The sequence below is a fragment of the Stegastes partitus genome, unplaced genomic scaffold (assembly GCF_000690725.1).
Source record: "Stegastes partitus isolate 25-593 unplaced genomic scaffold, Stegastes_partitus-1.0.2 Scaffold306, whole genome shotgun sequence".
NCBI lineage: Eukaryota > Metazoa > Chordata > Actinopteri > Pomacentridae > Stegastes > Stegastes partitus.
In genome coordinates, this window is record NW_007578037.1 from 324,713 (window position 1) to 341,644 (window position 16,932).

Genomic DNA, 16,932 nt, shown 5'->3' on the forward strand with positions numbered 1-16,932 from the left:
CATATTTTACAACCAAAACAAGCAAAAAATAGTTGAATTCCTTACTGCATTCATTTTGATATTCATGTAACACTGGATTATGTTTTTCTACATGAAGCCTTTTCCTTTATAAGAATATTCAAACAGAGGCTCATCAGATTCTCGGTAAACATGCTCATGACATGAGATCAGATGGCCATGTGGTGTATCAGCCCAGTGAGCGGTGGCTTTTTTCTGTGGCTGAAGGCAGCGTTGAGGAAATGTCGGCAGAGGCCTCTTTTAGTTTTTTTTCCTGCTTTGCGCCAAAACATCACCTCCCTCTGGTGGCAACACACAGCAACGTCTGCTTTGCTGGATTTATTATTATTTCAACAAAGTGTTATGCAGTGTGACATAACGCTCGTGATTTTACTGAATTATTATTTTAAAAATACGGATAGAAACAAAGCAAAAAAAAAAACAACCAAACAAAAAAAAGGCCATCTTAATTCTGTTGTTCAAGGGCACATTTTGGTCTTTTTGCTAAATGTTTTTCTAAAGTTCCTTTTTTTCTTCTTTAGGTCACAGAGTCAATCACACACGACAGCAGTCTTGTTAAATATGACGGTTTGAATCCTAATATTTCTGCTAGTTTATCTCTCCAAGGTAATGACAAACCACAGAAGTCCATATCCATAAAGTGAGGGATATTCTTTTTATATTGTCGATTTAAAGTGTATATTCAAGGATTCGAGGTCTTTTATTGGTCACAAACACAGTTATACATGGTATAGCGCACAGTGAAATGCAATGTGTACCTGTTCCACACCGAAACAACAATAAGATAAAAAGAAAAAGGAATGAAACACACAAGAAAAAAAAAAAATATATATATATATATACATTTTCAAACAGTGCAAAAAGGGAATAAAACAAATAAAGACATTAATCATACTATTTACATGTATAGGTGAAAAGTGCCAAGTGACCGATTGGATTGTTATTGAATCAATTGTTTCAGGTTCAGCAGGTGGACAGCCAGAGGGAAGCAGCTCCTCCTCATCCTCTCTGTGTTTGCCTTCAGGCAGCAGTAACGCCGCCCTGACAGCAGCAGAGAGAACAGTCTGTGGCTGGGGTGGGTGGGCTCACTCACAGTGGCCTTTAACCTGCATCATTTGGTGCAAATGTCCTGCAGGTTGGGGAGGGTGGTTCTGATGGTGCGCTCAGCCGAGCAGACCACCCTCCTCAGGGCCAAGAGGTCCTGCTGGGTGCTGGTGCCCATCCAGGTGGTGATACTCCCAGCCAGGACACTCTCATTGGTGCAGGTGTAGAAGTTCCTGAGCACCATGAGAGGGAGCTTAAAGTCCCTGAGGTGTCTGAGGAGGTAGAGACGCTGTCGAGCCTTCTTCACCAGGGTGTTGATGTGACAGGACCACGTCAGGTCCTGCGTATTGTTAACACTCAGGTACTTAAAGCTCTCCACTCGCTCCACCTCTGTCCCACTGATCCTGAGTGGGTGTTATGCCCTCTGCTGCTTCTTGCTGTAGTCCACAGTCAGCTCTTTAGTCTTGCTGATGTTCAGGAGGAGGCTGTTGTCTCTGCACCAGTCCTCCAGGTGGGTGATCTCCATCAAATAGTCCTCCTCAGTAACGGTGTTGGAGCAGGTACGACGGCTGCCGCGCTCACCGGCACCATCTTGAATCTCTTTACAAGACGGCACACTCTTGGCTTAAAGGATTTTTCAATGACTTCCTTTTAGCCTTTGAGGTTTATGTGGTGGGTCTTTTTCCCTATTGTGCAACAGATGGCAACAGATTGGAGGTGATGGTTATGGGGAGGCAGAGAGGGGAGGACAACTTAAACATCATCTTCCTTCAAATTAGAGTAAAATGTGAGAAAAATCAATAAAACTTGGGAAAGGTGTTAAAAAAAGATCTTTCTGTGTTGCTCTACAGATAGTAAAAGGTGGGCAAATTCACCAAAAAACCTTTGTCACAGCAGATACTTACAAATCACATCAGGAAAAACATTTAACATTATTAACACTGGGTGCACTTTATGTTAAGAGGAGTATTTTTATGTGGTTTACTGAATAAATTATTGGTACATTTCATGAAATATTGGCTGATAAAAAGATCTAATAAAGTCACATAATTGCTGCTAGTAATCAGTTGAAAATGCATTTTCAGGGTCTGTTTACTTCTTTTCCCTTTAAAAGCAAAGAAATTTGCAGTGGTAAAAACTTTTAAAAATATATTTTAGACTCCTTAAATCTCTTTAGTTAGTAATCGTTATGTATTTGGCTTTAACTGAAGTTTAAATTTATTGTAAAACAGCATCATCTAAATGTCCACTATGCATACTTGTTTATGAGGTGGAACGTTTGGAGCCTAATTTTGGACGATACCAAAAAACACACTGTAGATACATAAAAGGTAAATAGTCTCCAAATATTTTGTATGTTACTGTCTGAGTTTTGTGTACATTTGATTTCTTGTTTTATTGGAATGTCATGCGATCATAGATTTGTGATCATTTTGACCTAGAAAATATAATTTGGGAAATTGAAAAATGTACAAAAATGGGCTTTTGCAAAATATAAACAATGAACATGCCACAAATCTTACAGCATGAGCACGCCATGGTAATGTAAATCAGTATTAAATGATTAACCTAATGATATTTAGAACATTTAGAAATCAAACTGTAATCTAACACTGCTTCTTTAGGGAAGAAATGGCAACATGTTTGGTATGTATTATCCCTGAATTTTTGCACCACGCAGCGCCAGGCAGAGGTGACATTTGATAGTGAGGTTGAAGGTTGTCTTGCCCCATAGCTAAAATGGAGGGAAAGGACAGGGAGGGGTTGGAGGGGTATACCAGAGATCGAATTTCAACAGGACAGCATTCCCAAAAAATTTCAAGACAGACAACGTGAGGCAGCGAGGGACAGGGCAGGACCGTGGATGTTCCCCGAGCAAACAACTGGAAGCCAAGTTTATGTACAACCTGGTCAGAGAGTTAAGCTGGACAGCAGTGGACATCTGTGCGAGTGGCGACTGAAGGTAGACAGCCAAACTGGGACTTTGTGTACATGACAGACAGACACGATGACAGAGGGACAGACAGACAACCTGACGAGCCGCAGGAGACGAACAATGTGATTTTTCATCCTGCCGTTAGTCTCTGTCAGCAGCTGTTACACACTTAGTGAGTAAATTCTTTCACCTCACTAACTGGGTACTAACATCGCTTGTTGTTTTTACCCTCAGTTCACCTTTCCGACTAAAAAGAAACAAGAAGTAAAGATCGTTTCGTTAGCTTTTTGGGTGAATGTGTGTTTTTAAATGTGATAAAAATCTGTCAGGGAAAATGTTTGCTAACCAGAATCCCCTTCAGCTTTTTGTTTCTGACACCATCTGTAATGCTTATCAACTGAAAACCAAATCCACTGATGGAATTATCACTCTGGTTTCAGGCAGGGTTTGCTTTTAAGTCCAGGTGCTCCACAAATTCTCAGGAGAGCAGTTTGCAGCGTTCCCTGGCTGGGAATACAAACAGGGATGGAAAGCAAAGAGGCCAACGAAGGCAGAGGGAGAGAGAGCGACGGAGAGAAAGATAAACATCTGAAGGACCAGCTCAACAGCGAGGAGAAAGGAGAGAAGGAGATCAAAGGGAATGAGAAAGAGAAGAAGAAAGACAGACGGCGTTCGGGGTCTCTGTGGAGGAGTGGATGGGCGCTGAGTGAAAGACTGGCCATCAATGTCTCAGGGATGCGTTATGAAACTCAGCTCCGCACTTTAGCCCAATTCCCCAACTCCATGTTGGGCGACCCCAGGCGGCGGTCACGATACTTTGACCCGCTACGAAACGAGCTCTTCTTGGACCGCAATCGGGCCTGCTTTGATGCTATTCTGTATTTTTACCAGTCGGGCGGTAGGCTTCGGAGGCCTGCAAACATACCCCTGGACATCTTCATGGATGAACTGATGTTCTACGAGCTCGGGGAGGAGATCATGAACCGCTTCAAGGAGGACGAAGGTTTCCCGAAGGAGGAGGAGAGGCCTCTGCCGGCCAACGAAATCCAGAGGAAACTGTGGATGCTGTTTGAGCACCCCGAGTCCTCGTCGGGTGCTCGTATCATTGCCATCATCAGCGTGATGGTGATCGTGGTGTCCATCCTCATCTTCTGCCTGGAGACGCTGCCTGACCTCAGGAGTGACAAAGAGGTTGGAAATGTTCTGTTTTGCAGTGTGTTTTCGGGAATCGCAGAGGTGAAAAAGATGGAGGGCTGAGGAGTTCTAAGGGTTTCCTGAAGGCTAAGTAGGTGGCCTTATGGGAGCAGGTATCCGCAATATTTAGGACAGTGGAGAACGAGGACTGTCACTGACAGGCAAAACTGCAGGTTAAGTTGAGTTTTGGTTGGGTGGGCTAAAGGTAAGGGGATGGAAATGAGAAAACAGAATGTTGGTGCCACTTTAAAAAGGCTTGCTCTCTTGATAAAGAACTCTACCATGTGTCTGTGTAGATTCGCAATCATTCAGATCATCAAGATCCTCAAAGCTTGAGGAAAAAGCAACTGGACTTCTCTTTTTGGTTCTTGAAGTTTTTTCAATTCTCATCCAAAAGGCAATTTTAGTTCTCCAAACACCAGAACTTCAGTAGGGGAAACTTTTTGGAAAACCAAAACTCCAGTTAATTATTATTTAGATTCTTGAGATAGCCCTACCATACCATGATATGTTCACAGCAATTAATTCAGTATCACTTTACAAAACAGAAACTGCTATAAAACTGCTATAAGCTTCTAACAAATCACTTGTGTGCCGGGTCTTGGATGAAATATGTGTTGCTGTTTGGGTCGAAGGAAACCTGATATCATGGGAAGCAGGTGTTTAGGTAAACACACACTTGGAGCCTACTCCAGTGTATTAGCAGGAAAAATACCGACACCGGGGAACTATTGGCCAATATGTCTGGAAGCAGACCAGAGAGTGAGAGAGAGAAACTGCAGGAAGCTCATGGCGTGATTATTTTAGTCGGCTGTTAAATTTGATACACTCGGATTCAGGAAGTGCTAAAGGGTACAGGGACCAACGGGTGGGGTCTGGAATACAAATGATAGAAAGCGAAGACAGAGTGAGGAGACAGTTAGGTGTGTTAATTAAAGGTCACAAGTGACCGTACACATAGGCAAAGGTGAGCCAAGGCCTTCCTGTGGCTTAGAACCGGAGACTAAAAGGTCTCACAGGATGAGTAGCATACACTGGGTCATGTTAACACATTCCTCCAGGACTGCTGCGCTGGGCCAGGCTGCCTTTGCACAAGGGAGCTGCCAGGAAACTACTGTAACTTACTCCTGTCCAAGTCAGCGGTACACGCACTGAACTGCACTGGCAATGTTACATGGTATCAGCAGCCAGGGAAATGGGAATAGCGACGAAGGTGGAGATGGATGAGGAGCAGTGCAGAGAGACACTCATGTTTCTCTTCGGAGATCTCACAGGGTTATATTTAGTCTTAGGAGAGCCCTTGGAGCGGATCAACACATGGATGTCCACCTTTAGTAATAAACACTGTCACTGACCTGCTACTGAAAGTCATGAGGAATACTCCAGGTTTTTTAAACTACCCTGAAACCTTATATATTACACACACAACATTACAGCATACTAAACTGATCCTTTTATATCCATGCCATCCGTTTTCATGCTTATAACTGGATGTTAAGTGTAAGATGTTTTAAATAGCCGCCGTGCAGGGCTTGAATATGAGGCTAACTGACACGGAGGATGGAACGACAGGTGGACTGAAAAAGAGATTAGTACAGCTAAATGTAAGGCCGCAGATGTCGAACGCTTTTATGATGTTGCCAAAAGTGAGAACCAATGAGATGGTGGACGAAATGCTGAAGTTGATATGAGAACACCATGGAAACAGTATCCCGGTAGCGTGTTGTAAAGTATACATTAATAGCCTTGGATTTAAAGGAGTAGTTTGACATTTTGGGAGCTGTGTGGATTCACCTTCTTGCTCTGACTTGGATGAAAAAATAGATACCCCTTCATGTTTGTACAGTAAATTAGATGGCGCCAGTTAGCTTAGCTTAGCATACGGACTGAAAACAGGGAGAAATAACTAGCCTAGCTGTTTCCAAAAATAACTAAATCTGCCAGCACTTAGAAAGTTTCCTAATTACCATGTTGGATATTGTTTTGTTTTAAAAGTAGTTTGTCTGTTCTATGTCAGGTTATCTGCACATTATTTCCTTATTATGTTGTTTTGAGACCTCATTTTGTCTGCAGCATTTTTAAACATGTTTTTTCCCCTACAGATTAAATGATCAAGATGTAATCTGTTAGTTTGTGAGCTTTAGGGGTCCTTGTAAGTGGATTTTACTATGTTGGACAAAGCCAGACTAGCTGTTTAAGTTTGTATTGTGATTCTACCGATGATGATTCTGCTATCACACTTTGCAAGTATATGTTTTCGAATTTTCTTGTCTGTCCTGTCTTTTCCGCTCTAGGCCGTCAACTCGCAGGCAAAGAATGGAACCGAGAACATGCCTCCTCCACCAAGTGTTTTCCAGGACCCTTTCTTCTTGGTAGAAACCATGTGTATATGCTGGTTCTCCTTTGAGCTCTTCATGCGCTTCACTTGCTCCCCCAGCAAGATGCACTTCTTCAAGGACGTCATGAACATCATCGATTTCAGCGCCATCCTCCCTTATTTCGTCACTCTGGGAACAGAGCTGGCCAAGGACAACGATGCCTCCCCCGCCACATCCTTGGCCATCATCAGAGTCATCAGGCTGGTGAGGGTCTTCAGGATCTTCAAGCTGTCTCGTCACTCCAAAGGCCTCCAGATCCTGGGTCAGACGCTGAGGGCAAGCATGCGTGAGCTGGGCCTGCTCATCTTCTTCCTGTTCATCGGCGTCATCCTCTTCTCCAGTGCCGTCTACTTCGCTGAGGCTGATCACAACAGAACGGACTTTGTCAGCATACCTCATGGCTTCTGGTGGGCAGTTGTCACTATGACCACAGTGGGCTACGGTGACATGTACCCAGCCACAGTGTGGGGGAAGCTGGTGGGCTCCATGTGTGCCATTGCTGGCGTTCTTACCATCTCGCTGCCTGTGCCCGTCATTGTGTCCAACTTCAGCTACTTCTACCATCGGGAGACCGAATGTGAGGATCGAAATGAGTACACTCACGTCATGAGCACTCTGTGGGAGGATGAGGGTCCTGAAGGGGAGGAAGCAGAGGAAGGAGATAAAGATCCAGAGGGAGATTATTATGCCATTGAAGGCATCTGCAACCCCCTGAATGGGACCTTGCTTGGCGGACTGTGTGCAGGACAGAGCACAGAGTTCAGAGGGGGAAACTTGTATCTGAGGGAACCACTGGTTACTCAGGTTTAGGGAGGGTGAGTGTGTTTTGCACCCTTTGACAAAGACATAGCATGATTGAAAAAGCAGAATGATGCACAACAACATGTGTGGAGAGGTCCTGAAAGAAGATACTAGCAAACCAGCAACTGACAAATTATGTAACATATTGAATCTAACACCAATATACCTCCTAACAACCTTATACTGCATTTCCTTGCTCATTCATAGTTATTTATTGCAGCACCAGCCTGCCAAATGCCACTGAAAAGCAACTTTTGTATGATACAGTTTTAACAAAGGAAAAGTTTTACATTCTCAGGGTCATGATATAAATATAATATGAGGTATTATTTATTAACGCTGTCAGCTAGTGTTTGAGATGAAAATGACTTTCTGAATGTCTGCGCCTTGAAACTATGATGTCTTAGTAATGTTACTCTGTGTCTTGAAGTTTGAAGTGGAAGCGGATAGATTATTGGGAATATAGATGTCACTTCCCATCAGAACTCAATCACCAGCAGAGCCATCGCTGCAGACAGGCCGAGATCTCTTGTAAACCAACTCCACATTCTCAGCATTCTTCTGCAAGCAACGTACGGAGTTCACATTTGTGTAGTTTGGGCTTATGTTACCAGAAGCAACCGACATGACCTTTATCATGTCACCTATAAGCCTGCAGCGTTACTTGTGGACACACTGTTACTTGTAGTATTTGTGTAAAGAGGAACGCTTTGATTGCTTGGCCAAATGTTCTATATTTATCTGCTTAATTATGCACTCAGTGTTTTTAATAAAGATTCTATTTTATTAATTTTCTTAAAAAGAACAGTGTTATCTATGGTTGCCTGTGGTGTTGGCTCATTAGAGAAAAGATTTAAACTTATTGTGCTGCCACTGAGAAAACAGCACTTGCCTGTTAGATACAGCCGTGTTATTTTAGGAAATGAAATATATCAAATTAGAGAAATACAATTATACCTAATCCGTCATTGCTAAGGCTCCTGTGTCCCGAAGCAACATTGTGCCAGGCTGAGCTTGGCTCAGTTTTGTGTGGCAGTGATCCACCTATTCAACAGCTACTAAGCCGTTATAAGCCGTCGCTTCCAAAAACATTGTTCTCATTTTCACTGGGACACATAAGACTTTCCACGAGATCACAGTGATGACCCATGGAAGGTATGTGTACAGGCGTTGCTAGTGTAAACTGCTTCAGTAATGTGTCTTAGTTTGTGTTACTGATGTTAGTTTAATGGTCAGAAAAGGGCAAATAAAAAATAAAAAAAATTTATTTTTTATGTGAACAAGGCAGAAAACAAATGAGACAAACACCAAAAAAAAACCGGCAGTGTGATTTTCAACTTTGCAACAATACAGGCAAACTGTTCAGTTTCTTAGATGTGTAAAATACTTTGCTCATTTTAATTTTTATTTATGAAACTGGTAAGTTAAAAAAAAAAAAAAAAAATCATAGAAACAATTACAATAACAAAAACACATTTTTTCTACTTGTGTGCAGACAGGTCACAGTTATGAAAGTCCTTTTTCTGTTATTGATGAAGGCCCCCAAAACTCATCTTTCTGTATCAAAGTTACATATTTAGGAGTTTCATTTCCATTAAAACAAATCCTCCCTGCCTTAAAATGGCTTAGATGTAACCTTACTTCATTGCTTCTTCTAGAATGTCCAGATCTATGAAATCCCTGCTCCTCTCTCCACTCACCCCTCCATCCCTCACTGCAGCTCAGCACACCAGTTCACCTGCAGCTCTGCTCAGATACTATAAAGCTGCTCTATGCAACAAAATGGCAAGTTGTAATATTGGAGTAACTCAGCCGTACATGTTTGAACTAGAAACTGATTCTGAATTAGAATAGTGATACAGAACGCTCACCCTGATAGTAGACAGGATTGGTTTGTCACATATTAAACCCCAGAAGTCTAAATCTGTGTTTATGAGCTGTCATCGTATCATCGCAGCTTCAAGGTGGAACACTGGGCCATGGCATTTACTGCTTATGTTGTGCATGACATATCTTCTCGCTTATAAAAACACAATAAGAGCATGTAAACATGGCAAGATTACGAGAGGCTCTTAAAGAACCATTCAACCTGTATTAGCAGACAGACTATTGAAACACTCTCACTTGTGATGTACTGTGACTGGAGTAGACGTATGTGTCTTTGAATCTATGTCAAAAACCTGAACCATGAATGAAAAACCTACCTTCTCTTTAGGGCTCCTTTTTCAGGGGTATGAAAAAAAAACAAAAAAACCCAGCAACAAAGTCCAAACAACATAAGTCCAGAGGTCTTTATTTTAAATATGAATAGGTTTCAGCCTTGATTGGAGCAATCGTTTTGAACTCAAGTCAGCTTATGTTCAAAGATCACATTGTCAGAATAACTGAATTTATACACACCAAAAAAGGAAATCACTAATTTGCCTCAAAGGGGGTTTCAATGTGTTTAACATAAACGAAACCTCTTTAGACGTGAGACCCTTAGTTCAAGAATTTTTATTTGTTGAGTTTGAGCTCTGCCTCACCAAGTAAATAGATATAGCTGCAATTCTTCCAAATTATAATTGACAGCTACCCCAAAACTCTACAGGAGTTTCCAGAATGCACTATTCATTGTAGGAAATGCCGTTGGTTAAAACAAGTACAGTTTACTATGTACTAGATCAACAATTTGTCTAATAATAGACCTACAGTTGGTATAGCAATTATTCTCAGTTGTTATACAGTCTACATTAGACTATATAACAACTGAGACTTTATTGACCACCCAAAGGTTAAGGCAAGTTTTGTCTGACACAAAGACACATTCACTAAAACCCACAGACAGAGTGATGCAGAGAACATGAAGTACTTCATGTCATTATGTATTTGTCCACTAGAGAGTGCTCCTGCCTTCACAATACTCTGCTCATTTCCTCACTTCTGTAGAGGAGAGGGATGATCATTGCCTACACATGTTCTTATTTAGTAAACGCATCCTTCCTGGTTTGTGTAGTTCCTGCATTACATTCCTTTATCATTGCTTGATTAATTTAGACAAGTGCAAGTTATATTAATGGAATGTTTATTTTCATTCAGAATTTCTCTCCAGTTTCATAAACACACTTGATAAATATAAGATTGATTGGGCTTCTCAGGCCTCTGGTTCAGAGAATCTCCAAAAGCCTCACATACCAAAATCTCTTGCAACATGAGCACATTCTGTCTCAGACAAACATTCTTTCAAACTAAAAATCTCAACATTATCTTTAAATAAGCATTAGAAACACACACAACATACACAATAAATAAATAACTTAGATCAATATTGCTCTCATTGAAAGATGATAAACCAAAATGATCGAGCTACTCATCTCATAACAAAGTCAGAGCAACTGGTTCTAATACAATTTAAAGGTACAATAACAGCTTAGTTCTTACTTGTCCACTGAAAACTGAGGACTGACCATTGAGTTTAGACCCATTCCAAGAAGGTCACCAGAGTCCATGTTGAAAGTTATCTCAGTGTTTGTTGGTCGCTCAGTCACACTCTCGCCAGTCAAAGTATTCCTGATTGGTAGGAATCGAGTGAAAGGGACTGAGTTTCGATCAGTGGTATGTTTTGACGCCAGCGACACTGGAAATCCATAGTGTGAGGACAGGAAGCGGGTGTATCCATCAGCCAGCAGCAGCTCTTTGAAGGTGCAGTCAGACTCTGTGTACTGACTCTGAAAGTGACAGAAGTAGTTTATCATCAGAGGACAATTCAGACAGAGGTTTGAAGATGCTGTAGCTCTCTTGAAGCTTACCTGGCCTCTCAGGTGGCCTCTGCTGTCCACACAGAGGAACAGGGATGATGACAGTCCCTTGATGACTATGTGTCCTGGTTTAACTGATTTCAGCTGCAGGACACCTGGAAACACATAAACAACAATAGATGTGTCTTTTCTATAGGCCTGCAGCAGGTCACAGTCTTCTGACGCTCTGATCATCCAGTGTAGATTGTAAAAACATGTACTGTTACTGATTAATCTGGTTAATACTCACTGTAAGGAGTCTGAGCATCACTCCCTGTTACGCTCCCATCAGAGGTCATCTGCAGATACATCCCTCGTCTATGGTTATCTGCAATAAGAGAGAAATCAGCATGAAGGGAAAAAAACTAAGTTGATTAAGAGCAGCTTCTCATCAGTATATCTATATCTGCATTGAGCTAAATTACAGAAATGAAAAAAACATTAGAAATACCTGTGTAGAGATGCCCTTCTCTGACTTGATTATTAAAGGATAACAGTGGGTTGGAGTCAGGGAGGTAGAACGACAGAGAGAAGGGAAGAGAAATGATGAAGAAAAAAGAAGACAGGTAAGAAAAAGGAGTGTTTGGAATGAAAAACATTTCAAGAAAGCCTTAAGAAGTTAATAAATAAGGAATAAATACAAATAAATAGCTTCTTAAATAATAAATAGAGAAATATGTGACCCTGTACAGGCGACTTCTAAACAGGAGCAGGTTTGGCGCTCTTATAAAGGAGTTACGAGAAGGAGGTTCCACTTCGTGAGAGTATGAGTCAGACATTTCTACAAAACCGTGATTGAGTGCTGAGAGGAAGAACCTGGGTTCGCACACTATGTATGGACTTCTTGCTGGCGCTTATGGTAAGAGTTGCTCGTAAAGTTTCGTTCTTAGCCTCCCACGAGTTCAGGTGGGTTAAGATTCCAATGAACTATAGAGAAAGTTTTTAAAAAAAAAATGTATAAGCTGATTTTATGTTACCCATTATTTCATCATTTAACCTCTGTAAGCAAGTTGGACCTCTGTATGTATACAGTATTTCAAATAATGAAGATTGATTTCCTTCTTAATACATACAGAACTGAAAATACTTTTATTACATATCAAAGCTTTCTAACAATAGCTTTTATGTTGAATTTGAAATATTTTAGTACAAAAACACTCAGGATAAATTAAGAAAAAAATAAACAAAAACAACTAATTATGCTTCGTCATGCAGACAAAACCATTTACTGTAATGGTCCATGTGTTCTCATTCAGGCCTCCACTTCAAAAATATACATATTTCACAACTGCAAGAAGATGTAATACAAACACATGCCTCTGCGTCATCTGCCGAATACATTATAGGAAACAGATACGAGTGGAAATGACTAAGACTGTTTTGTGTTTTGGGATGTTTATCTTATTTTGATATGTGTGTGTGTTTGAGCGAAAGAAAGAGAATGAGGGAAAGAGTGGGTGAAACTGATTTATAGGCAGCGCAAGTGTTTACAGGACTGCAGCTGTGCAGGCACCAGGGAGAGGCCTGCACGTCAGATTGTAAACTCACCAGTTAAGAAAAGCGGTACATCACTGGGAAGCGTTCTCATCACATTGTCTTGTGATGACGGGGTTGGTTCATACTGTTCTCTTACTCACTTGCTCACCTGTCAGAATTAATAGGGTGTGAGAGCTGTGTTGCATGGCACCAAACGTCATGAAGCTACGAAAGTCCGCCTCATGACTTTCACAGGCCAAAGAAATAAGTCATAGCATAATCTGGAAAATTTCAGAATTGTGAAAATACAGAAAAACCTTCAGCAAGCTTCCGTCTATCCAATCCTCTATTTACAACAGTCTAACATATTTAAATATATGTATTAGTGTTTGATACTGTAAGTTGCTAAGACTGGTTTCATGATGTTGACAGGTAAATAGCACAAATAAACAGTATACACCAGAGGTGAGTTTACCCCTGTGCAGTATCACCTGAATGTCAAATGACAGAAAATTGAATTATCTCTCAATAATTACATTATTTCTATTTAATTTTTCATTTATTTATTTTTAGAAAAGATATATTAAAAAGACAGACCACACAGTAGAAACACAAAGTGACTTCCTGTTAGCCTCATTGCATTACCTGCCATGCCCGCCACCTCTGGCTCCACCTAGTGGCGGTTCTGGTTCCCCTCTCTTCCCTCCCCTCCCTCCTGTCCTTTCTCCCTTGGTGGGCGTGTGCTGGCAGGTGTGTGGACAGGTGCATTGATTCAGCAGATTACCTGAGTGTCTTCACCTGCGGCGGGGCGTGGTCATCAATCATCAACTCACCTCTCCTTCCCATAAAAGCTGGCTTCAGACCACCACACGATGCTGGACTGTAAACTACTACTCAGTTAGTGAATCCTGGCTCTGCTCCGATCTGTCTTTTGCTCCGTACCTGTTACCTAATGCTAGTCCAAGTTCTGTTTCTGCTCCAGCTGGATCTGCCTCACCGGCTCTGACAATCCAGTTCTGTTCACCACCGCCATCTACCACCGGCTCCACACACGGTCTCGTGGTTCACCCACCCCTGGTAACTGCATCTGTCCACCATGTCAGCTCCCCTCACCTGCAATGTCGCCCACCTGTCAGTAAGCTCCTGGTCTCCTGTTGAGTCCTCAGCAAACTGTTCATGTAATTGTTAAGTTCGAGCCTTTGTTATTCCTAGTTAGTCGGAATTTTTGTTTATTCCTTCCTGGCTTGATGGTACCAAGTTTAGGTTCCTCGTCTGATAGTTAAAAGTAATATTTTTGATCCTTAATTGTGTCTGTTTTGACGTACTTTGTCCGTCACACCTTTAGTGTCAGTATTGACACTGTTCTGTTACCTTTGATTTAGTTTTCACTTCCTGTATATTGTAAATCTTTTATTGTGAAACATTTTGTTCTGCCAAGTCTTTGTCCGCTCTTGAGTCTTTGCTTGAACCGTGACATTACCATTGTTATGAAATGACACGTGAACACAGAATTTTCTCAGTTTTAGACCTCTGGACCGTGTCTGTCTGCATCATGGCTCCATGTAGAAAAGAACTTTCTTCCTGAGGAATTAAGAAGTCTGATTCAAAGATGAAAAAAGGATACAGGAAGATCAACTAAAAACCAGTTGGCACAGGGGTTATCAGTGGAGTTAATAGTTTCTGTGACAACTCGCAGAGTGTAATAGACAGTGTCTAATATCAGCCTCTAAGGACTTACTGTTCATCTCAAAACTGCAAGAGTAAACTTTGCTAAAGAGCATGAAAATCTAAAAAGGATGACATTAGGAGCACATTCTTTGGTCAAATAAATAAATGTGTTGGGATCAGATGGTGTACAACATGTCTGGCATGAACTTTGCCAGGACAACCACAGTGAATGCATAATCCTGACAGTGAAGACCAGGGTGTGATGATCAAGCCTGCAGGAGTCCAAAAGATGTCAGATGTCATATTCCAAAATGACAGTGATCAGAAGCACACTACGGAAATCATACAAGTGTTTCTAAAGAATGGAAAAAAAAAAAACTACGACCCAGAAAAGTTAGTCACCTAACTTGAATCCAACACCTTTGGATGATCTTAAAGAGAAAGGTAAAGCAACACAACCCAGCTGAAAAAAAAATAGTCTCTGAAGAAAAACAGGACATCTCTCCAGGAATTCAGTGTCCTCCATGCTGAGAAGGATTGAGTCTGTCTTTACAAGTAATGGAGATGAAAAGTATTTTAAAAATAAAAAATCTTAGCAATGACAGGAGTGCTGACTTTTGTTGCATGAAATTCCCTTGTATTGGGCACAGCAAATATAAACTGTTGTTAATTTTACATGAGACTAAATAACCTACTGTTCAAGTTACTGTAAGATTGTACAGTTCTGAATAATTTGACACTGAAGTCATAATGAACAGGGGTGTTTTCCCGTCTCCTGTACACTGTAAACACAACAGCAGTTGTAAACACTGAAAAAAATATTCCTTCATGTTTATGCTGTGTTTTCCTGTTTACTCCTTAAGCCTGCACCAGCACCTCGGAAGTGGCACCGCTGCGTGTGCCAAAAATACAGGACGTGGGCGAGAAAAACATCATGAACTTAATTAAGGTCTGTTCATTTTGAGTTGGAGGACTGTTAGACCGCTTTAATCCATGTCACAAATATACCATGATTCCATGCATTAGGGGTTTCTGTGATACATTTAAAAATAGAGCCAATTTTGAAAAAAAAAAGAAAACTCTTCCATCACCTGTTTGGAATACAAATACCTACTATTTATAACCTTCGCCATGGCCAAAAAGCACTGGGGTTTCCTCTTCCTGCTTTGGCTCATCTCCAACACGGTGGTGCTCAATTCAAACTTGGCTGAGTAAAATCATGGAGTGGATGTTAATTAGAAGGCTGAGTCCACGTCCTTAATGTAATATATTCATAATAAAAGGCTGTGAGTACCAACAGTGAGACTGAGAGGATGTTTCTCATAACGATGCATTTCTATTTGGAGTTATGCATAACATTAGACACTAAAGTTCACACACACACACTTTCATGGGACCAAAGTAAAAGTAAAAACAAGACTATATCACCTCTCTAAGCCCCGTTCCTAATTCATGCTGTACATGCCTTAAGTGATGTCCCTGACTTCAGTGTGTTAAAGCTACTGCAAAGCTGCACTTCAAGGATAAACTCTGCATTTTAGTGACACACACACTCCAAAAGACAACTGAGAGCTTCATGTCTTACCTGTGATCTTCTGTCAGTGTGAGGCGCGAAATAACTCCTTCAGCAGCATGTTACAGGTATGTTTGTTTTTTTTTAATTACAGCTTTTACAATCATTATCATTATTGTTTATCATATTATATTCAATTATCATCACTACTCTCAAGTAATATGAATTTGAAATCATAACACAATTTTGTTTTTTTTTCTTCAAAATGTACACATACAAGTAGCATATCTTAAATGTCCATAATTTAAAACATATTTTCCTTTGTTCAACCTAAAATGAAATTACAGTCAGTCTTAAAACTAAGTATGAAATGAACATACAGTTTAATACACACACATACATACTGTACATACATACATACAATAGCAGTTATCATAAAAAATGATAAAAATAAAATACACACATTTTACAAAGTCCTGACCCAAGCTTTCACATCATTAGATGATTGATATCATGACGTTCACTCTAAAATGGTTGATTTTGGCATGCATATTAACACAAATGCTCTCTAACTAAACTCTTTTTTTCCCCCCTCAGTTTGAACAGGATTTTGTCATAAAGCACTTTGCTAATTGTCTCATTGTCTGTCCTATTCACATTTGTGCATCTCATGTCTGTTATGGCTTAAGAACATACGTTTGACTTCCCCCCACACTCCTGTGTAGAATCGCCTACATTCTCTCGTTGAGCCTCCCTCTCCCCACACTGTACCGTATTGTGATGTTCCTATAGGCAGAGTATGTTCTATTATCAGTCTAAATCATAGTCAGATCAACTGAAAGGATGTGTGTCGGGCTGTCATTCTCTTGATCCGAACAGGAATGCTTTTTTTTTTTCTTCTTTTTTTCCCCTCCCACCGCCCCAGTTTTTAAAAACTATAAATTCATTGTGTCAATATTGCCATCTCACACTCAAAAACAGAAGATGAATTCACGATAGGCAATGGTCACTTTCTACAGGCCACTTTCTACAGAATCAAACAGCATCATGCCACAACTATGGATCAAGATGAGAGTGAGAGAGAGAGAGATAGAGAGAGATAGAGAGAGAAACTGATGGGTAAACAGA

The 16,932-nt window shown here is 40.8% G+C and overlaps 2 protein-coding genes across 2 annotated transcripts; one reads left to right on the forward strand and one right to left on the reverse strand.

Moving 5' to 3' along the window:
* Window positions 1-3,026: 3,026 nt before the first annotated feature.
* On the forward strand, window positions 3,027-8,165 carry LOC103358373 (potassium voltage-gated channel subfamily A member 7-like). The gene is made up of 3 exons (XM_008283307.1): window positions 3,027-3,170; window positions 3,439-4,189; window positions 6,487-8,165. Exons 2-3 carry the CDS (start codon window positions 3,524-3,526, stop codon window positions 7,378-7,380), a joined length of 1,560 nt encoding a protein of 519 aa, XP_008281529.1. The 5' UTR covers window positions 3,027-3,170; window positions 3,439-3,523; the 3' UTR covers window positions 7,381-8,165.
* A 2,622-nt stretch (window positions 8,166-10,787) lies between these two features.
* On the reverse strand, window positions 10,788-11,805 carry fgf21 (fibroblast growth factor 21). The gene is made up of 4 exons (XM_008283309.1): window positions 11,599-11,805; window positions 11,398-11,475; window positions 11,160-11,263; window positions 10,788-11,078 (listed from the first exon to the last, which is right to left on the reverse strand). The coding sequence occupies exons 1-4, from the start codon at window positions 11,744-11,746 to the stop codon at window positions 10,788-10,790; spliced, it is 621 nt and encodes a 206-aa protein (XP_008281531.1). The 5' UTR covers window positions 11,747-11,805.
* Window positions 11,806-16,932: the final 5,127 nt, after the last annotated feature.